This window comes from Rattus rattus, chromosome 16 (genome assembly GCF_011064425.1).
Source record: "Rattus rattus isolate New Zealand chromosome 16, Rrattus_CSIRO_v1, whole genome shotgun sequence".
In the NCBI taxonomy this organism is placed as follows: Eukaryota; Metazoa; Chordata; class Mammalia; order Rodentia; family Muridae; genus Rattus; species Rattus rattus.
Window position 1 is genome coordinate 31,085,158 of NC_046169.1, and position 13,154 is coordinate 31,098,311.

The following is a 13,154-nucleotide window of genomic DNA, read 5'->3' on the forward strand; positions in this document are numbered from 1 at the left end:
AGAGGGCAGGGCTGGCCGCAGGCTAGATGCCTATCAGGATCCTGTTGGGGGCTACTCCTGACTCAGCCACTCAGGCTAGGTAACCCTGGGATTCCGGTATTTCTGTAGAGCCGGGCAACCCACTGCAGGCACCGTACTGCTCTTTAAATTCCTGCTTTCAGAGCACATTAGGGGAGAGGAGCCAGGAAGATGAGGACAAACAGGCCAGAGTTGCAATCACTTGGAGTCAAAGCATCCAAGATGGGGTCCCCAGCTGGTGAGGTTTTTGGTCTCTGGAGCAGCTAACTAGGAGCGACCCACATTTCCCATGTGTTTCTCAGGGTCAGGGGTTCCCACCTCCCACTGCAGAAAGTTCTTCCAGATCTTGCAACACAGGGTTTTGCTGGGAAGACACTGGACTCCTTTTTGTGGTCTTGAATCTGGGTTTTGCCCCTGGAAAAGGAAGCTTGAAGGAGTAGTCTTCACCTTGGAGACTGTAGGAGCTACCCCACTGCCAGCCTCTTAGGAGGGTTTCTGGCCCTCGGAGAGAGATGGGAGGCCCAGGGGTTCATGCTCTAAGCACCCATACCCTTCATAATCAGAAGCCCAGATTATGTTTTGCCGGCTTGAGTCGCCGCCCCACCCCCGGAGACTAGCAGGCCCTGGGCTCTGCAAAGTTAGGACTGGGCTCAAGGGTCCCTTTGGGAATTTGAGAGTTGACTCCTGCTGTTTGCTTACCTGCTCTCTCCTGCTTATCCCATACTGACTCTTGCCTCCTTTGGAACTTGAGCTCCAGGGCTGGGCAGTCATCCGTGTTTCTTCTCCAGCCCGGGGCTCCGCATGACCACGCCCACTCACATAACCACGCCCACTCGCCCTTCCTAGTCTACTCTTCACTCCCAGGTCCTGTGCCTGTGGTGGGAGAGGAAGTTGAGTCGGACCCCATTCCACTGTGGGTAGTTGTGTTCCCCAGACACTCTTGGGGGAAAGCGTCTGGCCTGGGGGTCTGCAGTAGGTATTTTTCCGTGGAGAAATGCTTCTTTAGCCATTTGTAAGTGGTTCCTCAGGGAAGAGCTGTGAGCGCCACCCACGTGTTCCCTGCCTTCCTTGGGAGATGGTCATGCCAAGGAGTACTTGTCTGGTTCAGTGGAGGGGCTGCAGGGAATGTCTCTGAGATAGGGACACTAGGCCCTGCCATGGATCGAAAAGGGTCTTCTCTTAAGTAAATAAAGGGGCTGGAGCGAGGGGAGGCTCGGGGATTGAGAGCACTGGCTGTTCTTGCAGAGGACCCCGCTTTGAGTCTCAGAGGACCCACAGCTCCACTTCTAGGGGACCTGAAGCCTCTTCTGGCCTTTGCAGGCACCGGCAATGCCAGTGGTATGCACGCACGCACGTACACACGCACACACGTACACACGAACTCTACTCAGGCAAACCACTCAATCACATAAACAAAAATTAGAAGAAAAGAAAAAAAACGGATGAATGCAGAAAGGTGGGGTGTAACCTGCTGAGAGGGGACAAAGTGACAGGCAGAAGCTTCCAGAAAGCCCACACTGCTGAAGGAATGTGGTTCCGAGAGCACAGGAGAGCCTGCAGGGTTAGGATTAGGCGAGCTGGAGCAGGGAGGGGTGTGTGTGGGGCGTGGTTATGAGGTCTAGCCTTCTCTATGCACCTGTCCCTTGGGAAATACTGAGTGCCTGTCACATGCCAGGCTTGAGATGACAAAGATGAGCTGGCACCGGTTCTTGAGGCTCCAACCTCATAAGAAAGATGGACCCAGAGCGCAACCTCCCTGTGGGATCAGAGGCATGGGGAAGGGCAACTAGGGAGGAACACCTCCCAAGGCTCAGAGGGAAGGAGCTGGCTCGACCCAGAATCCCTTGGCACTTTGCTGTGCTGGGAGCTGTCATGCTATCCGGTGTGTGGTGTGTGTGTGTGTGTGTGTGTGTGTGTGTGTGTGTGTGTGTGTGTCTTCTCTATTTATTGGCATTCGGGACACTTGCAGCACAATCCTCTCCCAAACCCCAGTTCCCCACCCCTCCCCTCCCCATGGCAGGTGGCTACCACTCTGCTTTTTTCCTCTGTTGATCTGTGCTGGACACTTGGTATCAGTGGGATTCTGTACTGTGTGGCCTTTTGTGTCTGGCTTCCTTTGCTAGTGTCACATTCCCAAGGCTGCCCTGTGTTGTGGTAGTATTGGTGCTTGTTCCTTCATAGATGCTCCACCAGTCTTAAACTTTGCGCCACCAGTCTTACACTTTCTAGCTGGTGGACATCTGAGTATTTCAACCACATTGTAAATCAGTGCTCCCCCCTCCTTCCTTTACGTTTGAGTATTTTTAAAATTCTAGTTGCTTGTGTGAACGTTCATGCACACGTGGAGACCAGAGGAGGGTGTCAGGCCCCTCGGAGCTGGACTTACAGACATGTTTGGGATGCCACACAAGCCCAACAACTTGAGTTCAGGTCCCCAGAGCCCATGTCAAAAGTCAGAGTAATGTCAGAACACCCTTGCTAGGAGGTGTGAGGCAGATAGGGGAATCCTCTGGAAAGGCTCTTGCCAGCCAGCCTGGCATACACAGCAGTGAAAAGCTAGAGAGACCCTCTCTCAAACAAGGTGGAGGGAGAGGCCTTAACAGCAGGGTGGACCTCTGACCTCCATGCGTGCATGTGCACACCACCACCACCACACAGAAAAGATCCGAAAACTTTTGTAGGGGCTGGAAAGATGGCTTAGCAGTTAGGAGCACTGGCTGCTCCTCCTTCCAGATTCAGTTCCCAGCACCCACGCATGTGACAGCTCACAACTCTGAGTGACTCCAGTTCCAGGGGGTCTGACACTTCCGGCTTCTGTAGGTACCGGGCATGCGTGTGATGCACAGACTTAAAACCCTTTGTAGGAACTGGAGAGATGGCTCAGTGGTTAAGGACACTTCCTGCTCTTACACCCACATGGCAGCCCACATCTATCTACAACTATATTTCCATGGGAATTGGCACCCTCTTCTGTGACCAGGCATGTACACAGTGTACACACATACATGCATCCAGGCATGTACATGGTTCACACATATGTATAGACAAGGATGTACACAGCACACACGCATATGTGCAGGCAAAAGGCATGTACACAGTGCACATACATGCATCCAGGCTATATATATAAAGTTACACACATATATGCAGGCAAGGCATGTGCACAATGCACACATACATGCATCTAGGCATGTACACAGTGCACACACATATGTGCAGACAGGGCATGTACACAGTGCACACATGTGCATCCAGGCTTATATACAGTGCACACACATACATGTATCCAGGCATGTACACAGTGCACACACATATGTGCAGACAGGGCATGTACACAGTGCACACATGTGCATCCAGGCTTATATACAGTGCACACACATACATGTATCCAGGCATGTACATAGTGCACACACATATGTGCAGGCAGGGCGTGTACACAGTGCACACACATACATGCAGGGAAGGCATTCATACACACAAAATGTTTTAATTAAGAAACAGACTCAAGCCCTGGGTTCGATCCCCAGCTCCAAAAAAAAAGAACCAAAAAAAAAAAAAAGAGAAACAGACGCAAAAGGCCAGTGTACGTTCTATTATAGGGAGGGCCCAGACTGAGTGAATCCATACAGACAGGAAGATTCGAGGTTCCCAAGGGCTGTAGGGAAAGGATGCAGGTATGGGGTTTTCCCTCAGGGTAATATAAATCCAAAACTGGATCAAGGTGATGTGCATGAACTAAGACCATTCAGTTGCATGGTACTTGGTTTCCACATCATAAATGCAACCGACCACTGGCCAAAAATACCTGAGACTGGAAAATGAGGTTTGGATCACACATGTAGACCTGACTTGTTGTCATGCCCTAACTGATAGGGTCTAAATGTCAGCTGTATAGCGTTCTGTGTTATAAGTAGTTAGAGATGGGTTAAGTACACTGGGGAATATGCCAAGGTTATAGACAGATACTGAAATCTGTGTAAGGGACTTGAGCATCCGTAGGTTTTGGCAGGCTTTAGAGGTTCTGAACTCTTACAATGGTAAGTGTCTCTGTGTGAATCCCATCTCAGTTTTGAACACACATCATCTCTTCCCCAAGAATTATGATATGAAAGCTTGTTTCTTGTTGGAGTGGAGTAGGGTGGTCCCGGGCGACTTCCAGCAATGACACAGCCAGCTCTGGACCACAGGGTCTTGAGGTTGTGTAGGCTGGAACCGAATTAGGACAAACCACACATTAAAGCCAGGAGTTTGGATCTTAGGGGAGCCAGGCAACAAGCTGTCCCTAGGCTCAGGATGGCTCTGGCTGGCAGCTTCTGGGTAGGAAGGGTCTGCGAGAATCATGGGAGCTGGCAGGGACCAGAGAGGGGGAGATGGTATGTGGAGTCTCCCTGTGTGGCCCAGCCATCATTGCTCTTCCTTCTCCTCCCTCAGATCCTAGTGAAGACCATGATTCGGAAACGCTCTTTTGGGAACCCATTTGAAGGTAGCCGGCGAGAGGAGCGTTCCTTGTCAGCACCCGGAAACCTGCTCACGTGAGTGACCGCCATCTTCCTTCCAGTGTTGGGGAGGGGTACTAGAAGCTATGTCTGGGCTGCCCCTACACAGCCAGCATCCACCTGTTGGCAGTGTACCCACCCTGGAGCTCTACCTTCCTCTGAGGACTTACTCTTTCACTGGGGGGTCTCTGGGTGGTAGCGCTCTGTGGCCGCAGGAACGCGTGACGGACGAGCCAAATGGTTTCACCCTGGGACTTTCTAGGCAAATACACGGGTCCATTTACCTGCTCAAAATGCCCACGCTGGTACAGGCTCTCTGGAAAATGCAGGGGGTCTACTGTCTCGAGTTTGGGGGCATCCCCAAGGTCTCTTCTCACTTCCCTTTTCCCTTCCTCTGGCAATTCCAGCAAAAAACCAACCAGGGAGTGGGAGCCCTTGTCTGAGCCCAAGGTAATGCCTGCTGTCTACCTGCCTGTACCGTTGCCTCCCTCCGCTGGGGCCTGGGGGCGGGCAGCTGCAGAGCACGCGGGCGTCTCCAGCAGGCAGATGTGCCTTCAGCCTGGGCTGCTGTGCCTGGCTCACCGAGGGCGTCTGGGGTTACAGTGAGGGGCATCCAGGGGCTTGGGTCCCGCGGCTCGTCCTGCATGCGGGCTGGGCTGTGGTGCATGGCGCTCCACCCGGAATGCCTGTGAACTCACCCAGGTCTGCAGGCCCCGCTGGATAGCCGCACACTCGTGCACGTCACTGGCAATGAGAGTCCGTTCGTGGCTCTGGGGCTGCGATCTAATTATGCACACGGAGCGTAGGTCAGGCCTGCTGCACTCTGTGGCTCCTCACCACGGCTCCTCGGGTGGGTTAAAAGCTAGAAATAACCTTAGCAGGATCTAGATCTTTCTCCTTCCTGCCTGCGTATCTAGGCCAGCGCAACCTACAACTTCTGAAGCAGATGAACGCTTTTGTCCCTGTAAGGTTGGGTGGGCTTGTTTGGTAACCCTGCTCCCCCGGGGGCCTGGATTAGGGTAGAGATCCCTGGGTCCTTCTCACTGACCCTGATAAGGTTGCCAGAGTCTACCGGGAACTCCTTTCAGCCGCTTCTGTTGTTTTTTTTTTTTTTTTTTTTTTTTTTTTTTTTTTTCGGAGCTGGGGACCAACAGGGCCTTGTGCTTGCTAGGCAAGCGCTCTACCACTAAGCTAAATCCCCAACCCCTGCTTCTGTTGTTAAAACTAGCTTATGAGGGTCAGGGGGATCATTCGTTTGTTAATGTTTCTCAGGCAAGCATGAGGTCTTGAGTTCGGTGCTCTGTAAAATGCCAGGTAGCGGCATGAGTTTCCTCGGGAGGTGGAGACAGGCCGATTCCTAGAAGTCACTGTTTAGCCTAGCATCAAAGAACAAAGTTTTTCCTCAGACAGTACCTGGGGGAATGGCCTCCAGTTAACTTCTGGCCCGCATACACATGTGAACATGAACACAGACACACAGCGGCTTTGTCAAAGGCTGGGGCCGTAGCTCTTTGGTGAAGCGCACGCACCAAGCCGTGGGTTTCGTCATCCCCAGCCCCGAGAAGCAAACGGGAAGCTCTGTTCTACCCACAAATAATTAACACTCCGTAGCCCATCACTGTATAGTGTGCGGTGGAGTCTCCTGGCCACCAGAGTAGTTTCAGCCCCAGAGGGGACCTGTGTCCTCCGAGCTGCATCCACCCAAGTCTCATTTCCCAGCATTCACTGGTGCCCGGCCAATTTTCTACGGCTTTGTCCATTCTGCAGGGCTTTTGTAAATGGGTGGTGCAGCATGTGGCCTTTCATGTCTGGCCTGTCTCTGCGACGTGTCTTCAAGGCTCGCCCACGGTGCAGCACGTGCCAGCACTCCCTGCCTTTTCATAACTGAGTAGTATTTAGCTGGACGGCAATATTTGGATCCATTGGTGGACAGCGTTTCTGTGTAGGCTGTCAGGAACGAATGAACTTGCTGTGGTCCTTTGAATCAAGTGGGAATTGCTTTTCTCTTCGTTGGGAATGGCCTTATCTGAGGGCATTCATGAGGCTCCTGTATCCTAGGAGCCAGGGGCTCGGGTGTTGTAAGAAAACACCTGCCGTTTGGGACTGGTGTTTTGAGAGGAGAGCCAGGAAGATGTGTCTGAATTAGCAGCTAGGCAGATGGCTGCCTTATCCCCATCTTGTTCCCAGATGACCTGTAGCCCACCTCTGTGTTCATGAGGCATGGGACCCTTTCTCTTGAGGACTTGCCTAACTGGACTGTGGGCCAGCCTGTCCTTTGTTTCTTTTTGTTTGTTTGTTTTCAGTGAGATCAACATGGCAGTATTCCAACAGACTTGAGCTCCCCTCAGTGCTATTCAGCCCCTCCTTTCCTTACTCAGGGGACACAGCATCACCTAGGTTACCTGTGAGGGCTGGATATTTGTAGGGCTTATTCGTGGGAGATCCTGGGCCTAGGCCTGTCTGCACCTTTAGGGGAAGATATTCTTCCCAGGAAGTCACCTCTGGAAATAAAAAGACCAGATAACGTAACTCCCAAATGTAGGTGGTTCTTCCTTAGGGACACGTGGGTATCAGTTTACCATCCCTGTGTAGGGACAGAGTCCCCCGTTTGGGTAGAGTACACAGATCATTGTTGAGAGTTGGACAGTAGCCCTGAGTGGCAAGGCTTTTCCTCACAGGTAAACTCTGCTCGAAGGAAGCCTGGAGCTGAGTCCACTCCACAGGGCTCCCCTTCCGTCTGGTGAACCCCATCCATGGCTTGCACACCCGGCAGGTCTAGTGGGGTTATGAGGGACTCTTCTGAGAAGGGGGTGGTCTTCCCTTCCTTCCCAAGAGTCTTCCTGTGAGCCTAGGGTGGTAGGCTGGGTGTTGAAGGCTTTTCCTGAAGGTCCCATGTACCGGACCAATTCACGTCCTTGCCACTGTCCCAGGACTTAACAGTGGCGTCACAGTTTGGGCTCTACAGACACTCCTAGCCTAGAGGGTAGAGAAAGGAGAGAGTGCTCTGTAGACCTCAGAGAACACAGCCCACTGGGGGACCCTATGGTGATTTGGGGTGTTCCATAGGTACCTTGGCACCTGTTCTATGGTTCTTTGGTCTTTCAGGTAAATCTTGCTTCTCTATAGGGGAGGCCAAGTCGGCTTTGAAATATTTGAAGTGAACAGTAGAAACGGGGAGAGCCTCTAAAAGAGCAGCTCTAACACTTGGGAGCAGAGGCATGCAAAGGTGGGAGTCGGTCAGGGCTCGGCCATGATTTCTCCAAGCCTTAATGCTGATTTTCTGTTCGGCGAGCAGGAAGCAAGGCAGCGAAGACAGCCTCCGGGGCCCAGAGCCAGCCCCTGTGGGGGAGGAGGAAGTGCTCTTGTGAAAGGTGGTCCCTGCGTGGAAAGTCGCGGGGCTCCGGCCCCTGGCTCCCCGCCACGCACGCCTCCACTGCAGCCCGAGGAGGCCATGGAGCCGGAGTAGCTGCGCGGACCACCTGACCTCGCATGCCTGGCTGTGTGGCCCTGCACGGGGCTGCTGCACCCTGCGTTTCCATAGCAGCATGTCCTACGGAAACCAAGCACGTGTGTAGAGCCTTGACTGTCATCTCTGGTTATCAGTTTTTTGTTTTTGTTTTTGTTTCTTTTCGTTGTTGCTGTTGTTTTTCTTGTGGTTTTTCTTTTCTTTTCTTTTTTTCTCTCCCTTTGTTGTTTAAGGGGACAAAGAAAAAAAAAAAAGACTCCATGACGTCGTCGTCGACTTTGGCCGCTGGCTGGCCGGACCGGCGGGTGTGAGGAGTTGCAAACCGAAACCAACATGCATTTTGGGACAATTTCTTTTTAAAACGTTTTTATGCCAAAAAACAAAAGAACAAACAAACAAACAAAAAACCCCACCCACCCCCACCCCCATTGTGGATTCAGAACCATGTCAGATGGACCAGGTGAATGTATGTGGGGTTTGAGCTTCATGGAATCGAGTGGGGAAACCGGCTAGGGCTACACTGAGGGGGATTAGAAGGATCGGTGCGACCCACATACAAACCCCATGCCTGGGCACCTTCCAGGACCGTGGAAAGACAGGGCTAGCCCTCAGTAGCTGCAGGAACCTTCGATGTCATTCGTTTGTAATGAGGACTTTTTAAGTGTTTTTTTTTTTTTTTTTTTTTTAATGGGTAAACTTATAGTCAGGAAAACTAAAAGGGCTTGACGTTGAAATGTTCAAGGGGTACTTTGCAACTCCGAAAGACATTAAGCCACAGTGGTGGCAAAGGTTTGTCCGGGGCGAGGGGGAGGGCCGGACACATTTCTTCATGTTAGCTGCTCAAAATGGGTTTCTGAGGTCGTCAGCTAAGCTAACTCTGTCTGTAAATTGGCAAAAAAACTTCAGGGTGACATCTGCTCTTTCATGTATAGTACATGGCTTAAGGCTCGACAGACGTCTCCAAGTCTTCAACTAGCCAGAACTCTGGAGCAGTTCAGAAGTTACATAGCGAGGCTTCCAGGATCTGTGCCCCTCCCTACGGCTGTGTGACAGGGACGGAGAGCCAATGAAACCTGTGCCTGTGCACACACTACTTGTGTATTCTAGAGGCTGTAAGCTTTCTTTCCTCTTCCACACAGTCACTGAAACCTCAGTTTCCTGTGGGCCACTTAGGCAAGGTCGTCACCCAGCGTAGGCACAAATGACTATCCTTAGTCGAAGCTTCAGTGCGAACCACAGTGATATCAGGGTGCCATTGTAGAGCAAAGTGTCAAAACCCAGAACGTTGCTCAGGGCACTGGGCCTTCGTGTTTTTTTTTTTTTTTTTTTTTTTTTTTTTTTTTGTTTTTGTTTTTGTTTTTTTTTTTTTGTAGCCGGAGGCCTAGAGAGCAATCCTGAACCTTTTTAACTTTAAGCCAACATTGGAAGTTTGGTTGAAGTTTGGGTTGAAGTTTTCTCCAGGGCCCCAGGAGAAAACAGGAAGCTCAAGGGGTCTTCCAGACTGGTTTCCAGGGCTTCGGAATGATCTGGTGATTGCCCTCTTGCTAGTACTGGGGCCCAGAAGACGGCCTTCTGGCTTGTGCAGAGTCCAGGCATTCCTGGCTTCCATAGGGTTTCTTAAGCTCTTGATTGTGGTGTAGCCACTTTCCCTAGCCACATAAGCAGTTAGAATTTGGGCAAAGACTGCTGTGTGGGGAGGGTCTGTGTGACCAAGGACTTCCTGTCACTTTCCCTTTTTAAAGTCTAAGGAGAAACAATCCAGTGGCTCTACCCCTTCTGGCCAAAGATGGGGTTCGGTTAGTTTGCAATAAGCACCTTGTGGTTAAAGCCACCAGGTCATACAGCTCAGTCCCAGCCTATCTGCCTGGACCCTGGCTTGGCTGAGTGGCCTGCCCTAGTGGCTTATACAGACAGAGCACTGCAGAATTCTTCTTGTGTTTACACACCCCTTCTGGGCAATGCCGTTCGTTTCTCCAGACCACGGCACAGTCCCAGGATGTCTTAGGATTGCCAGCAATCAGACAGCACCAGCTGGTCAGGCAGAAGGAACTGAGAGGTCTGCATGGGTAACTTTTTTCTTAACGAATCACCAAAGAAGGCTGTGGAAAGGAGTGACCCCTCCCCTCCCACCCTCCCGCACGCCCCATCCAGCCCAGCTAGCTGCCGTGGGGAGTATAAGAGGTCCAGCCAGAACCAGCGCATCAGAGCACAAGCATTGTTTGTAAAAGCAACATTAGCGAGGAGAGAAGCTGTCAGAGTGGCTTTTCTCCCCGGGCAGATGGGATGCCCATGAGTCCTTCCGTGGCTGGTTCACCCACGATTCCTGTATAAGCAACCTTGGCCTGCACCTATGGCCTCGAAGGAAGCACAAAGCCCCGTTCCTCTTTTTCTGTCTTTATTGCCTCCCCCATGGGTCTCACAGGCTCCCGGACACCATACAGAGCCCTTCTTCTCCCATGGGGCTGCAGAGGCCACCTGCCTACTGGTCCGGCCTCTCCACAGGACAGAATTCTCGTCCTTGGACCTTTGTGGACTTGGGAGAACATCTGTTCAAGTCGACGCCCCGTTAGGCCTGCAGCTCTCGCCCATCTTCCAGAGGGCACAACATTGCCAACGAGGAACCACCGCCTCCGTTTGCTCCCGAGGTGCTAGGGAAGATGGTTGGTTTCCGTCTTCTCCAGCTCTGTGGGCCGAGTTCCGTGGGACTTTGGACTTTCATATCTGGTGACCAGTGCCCTCCGCTTCTGTTTGATTACCCCTTGACCTCTCTACTATGCACTTCCCTTTTATCAGGTGTATAAAGTTAAATACTATGTATTTATCACTTACAAGAACATGAACTTCCAAGACGAGCTTTCGGTTGTTTTTTTCCACAGGTGATCGAGCTTCTCTGTAAACTTGAAAATAAACAGACAGCAAAATGGTGCGAAGCCTGGGCCTCTCGGGGGGGCTCTTCGGTTGGTGGCCGTTCCTTGGTGGTGTTCCTTCCCACACGTTGACAGCAAGACAGATGGCCAAGTCACAGCTCACCCAGCTAGCTGGTGGATTCCTTCCTGTAGGCATGTCCTAGGGTGTCGTTATTCAGTGCAGTTCTGAGACCAGACACGTCCACAGTTCTCGGAAGCAGGGTAGGATGCACATTCTGGGGTCCCACGTAAACTGCTCCCGGGTGAGCGCCACCCAGTGGTGGGAGCGTGAGGTTGGATAGGGGGACATCTGGACTCTTTACTCTCTGTTATGGGGGAGAGGGGGCACAGGAGGCGAAATCTGAGAAGTCCCAATCCATGCTGTGGAAATATGGGCTGTTGTTAGGTGTGGTATGCATGCCTGTCATCCCGGTACTTGGGAAGTAGAGGCAGGAGGATTCCAAGTTCAAGGCCAGTCTGGGCTGCATAGTGAGAGTCTACCTAGAAGGAAGGAACAGAGGCCGGGAGCCAAGAGAAGGTTCCTGTCTAGAAATGCCGTGGAGAACCTGAGGGTGTGGAGAAGCCATTTCTCAGGGCTCGTCACTGCGCAGGCTGTAGGGGCTCCAGGAAGTCATACGAGTGAGAGATCCTGTCACTGACTCCCACACTTACGAGGTAGTACCAGGCTGTACCAGTGAGTAGATGCCACTGAATACAAGATGGCCCTGGATGAGCAAAGTAAACAGTACCCCAAATATCCATCCCTCACACCCTAAAGTGAGGTGGCGTCATCATGGCTTCTTAGTGAACAAAGCATGACCCAGACTGGGACTGTTGATGTAACAGAGTGCCCCAAACTGGCCTGATTTCCAAATAGAAACTCTCGAAATGTCTGGAAGCCAAGGACACCATTCCTGCAGATACTAGGTCTGCTGAGGCCGCCTCTGTTTCTAGGATGATGCTAACACACAGAAGGACCACGAAGGCATGGGTCCCCCTGTTAAGCCTGTCTTAGTCAGGGTTACTGTTCCTGCACAAACATCAGGACCAAGAAGCAAGTTGGGGAGGAAAGGGTTTATTCAGCTTACACTTCCACATTGTTGTTCATCACCAAAGTAAGTCGGGACTGGAACTCAAGCAGGGCAGGAAGCAGGAGCTGATGCAGAGGCCATGGAGGGATGTCACTTACTGGCTTGCTCAGCTTGCTTTCTTATAGAACCCAAGACGACCAGCCCCCAGGGACGGCACCACCCACAGTGGGCTGGGTCCTTCCTCCTTGATCACTAATTGAGAAAATGCCTTACAGCTGGGTCTCATGGAGGCCTTTCCACAACTGAGACTCCTTTCTCTGTGATAACTCCAGCTTGTGTCAAGTCGACACACAAAACCAGCCAGCACGCAGCCCTTTTGATAAAGCCCTTAAACCCATTCGTGAAGGAGTGTTTGTGGCTCAGTCCCTTCCCAGAGGCTGCCTCTCCTCATCTTCTCACACTAGAGATCCAGTTTCTAAGATGTGAATTTGGGGGGTGGGGTGGGGATATAGTCTAACCGTACCAGCATCCCTAAAACGTCCCGTTCCATTTGATCTGTGTTTACATGGAACCTAAAAAAAGAAACATCCCTGTGTGTGTGTGTGTGTGTGTGTGTGTGTGTGTGTGTGTGTCTGTCTGTCTGTCTGTCTGTCTGTCTGTCTGTGTATGCATGTGTCATGGTTGCCTGTGAAGGAGAGAGGCAGAGGTCAGATCCCCTTAGAGGTGGAGTTACAGTCAGTTGTGACACTCCTGATGTGAGTGCAGGAAACCAAATTCAGGTCCTCTGTAAGGACAGCAGGGGCTCTTAACCACAGAGCCCTCTCCAGCCATGATGTGACCTCTTACAACAGACCAGCAGTGGTGATGCACGCTTTTTTTTTTTTTTTTTTTTTCGGAGCTGGGGACTGAACCCAGGGCCTTGCATTTGCTAGGCAAGTGCTCTACCACTGAGCTAAATCCCCAACCCTTTTAATCTCAGCACTTAGAGGCAGAGGCAGAGGCAGGCGTGAGCTCGGAGCCAGCCTAGTCTACAGCTTGAGTTCCAAGATGACCAAAGCTACACAGAGAAAACCTTTCCCAAAAAAACAAAACAAAACAAAAAAGCCACACAAACCAGAGTTTTGTTAAAAACCATTTCATAAGCCTTGCCTCCCCTAACCTCAGCACATTTAAAAACAAAACTTCTTGCCAGAAGCAGTCTGAGCTCTCCTGAGTATGGCAGGCTAGCCCACCGTAG

The 13,154-nt window shown here is 51.6% G+C and overlaps 1 protein-coding gene across 2 annotated transcripts in view; it reads left to right on the forward strand.

Moving 5' to 3' along the window:
- The window catches only part of Camkk2 (calcium/calmodulin dependent protein kinase kinase 2), a 47,855-nt gene extending 39,621 nt beyond the window's left edge, over positions 1-8,234 (forward strand). Inside the window, exons 15-17 of one of the 2 annotated variants that reach the window (XM_032886559.1) lie at positions 4,450-4,550; positions 4,922-4,964; positions 7,810-8,234. In XM_032886559.1, coding sequence (XP_032742450.1) covers positions 4,450-4,550; positions 4,922-4,964; positions 7,810-7,980 — 315 coding nt within the window. In that variant the 3' untranslated portion in view covers positions 7,981-8,234. The remainder of the gene's footprint in view (positions 1-4,449; positions 4,551-4,921; positions 4,965-7,809) is intronic. The other variant, XM_032886560.1, reaches the window with a different exon arrangement.
- The last annotated feature ends 4,920 nt before the right edge of the window (positions 8,235-13,154 follow it).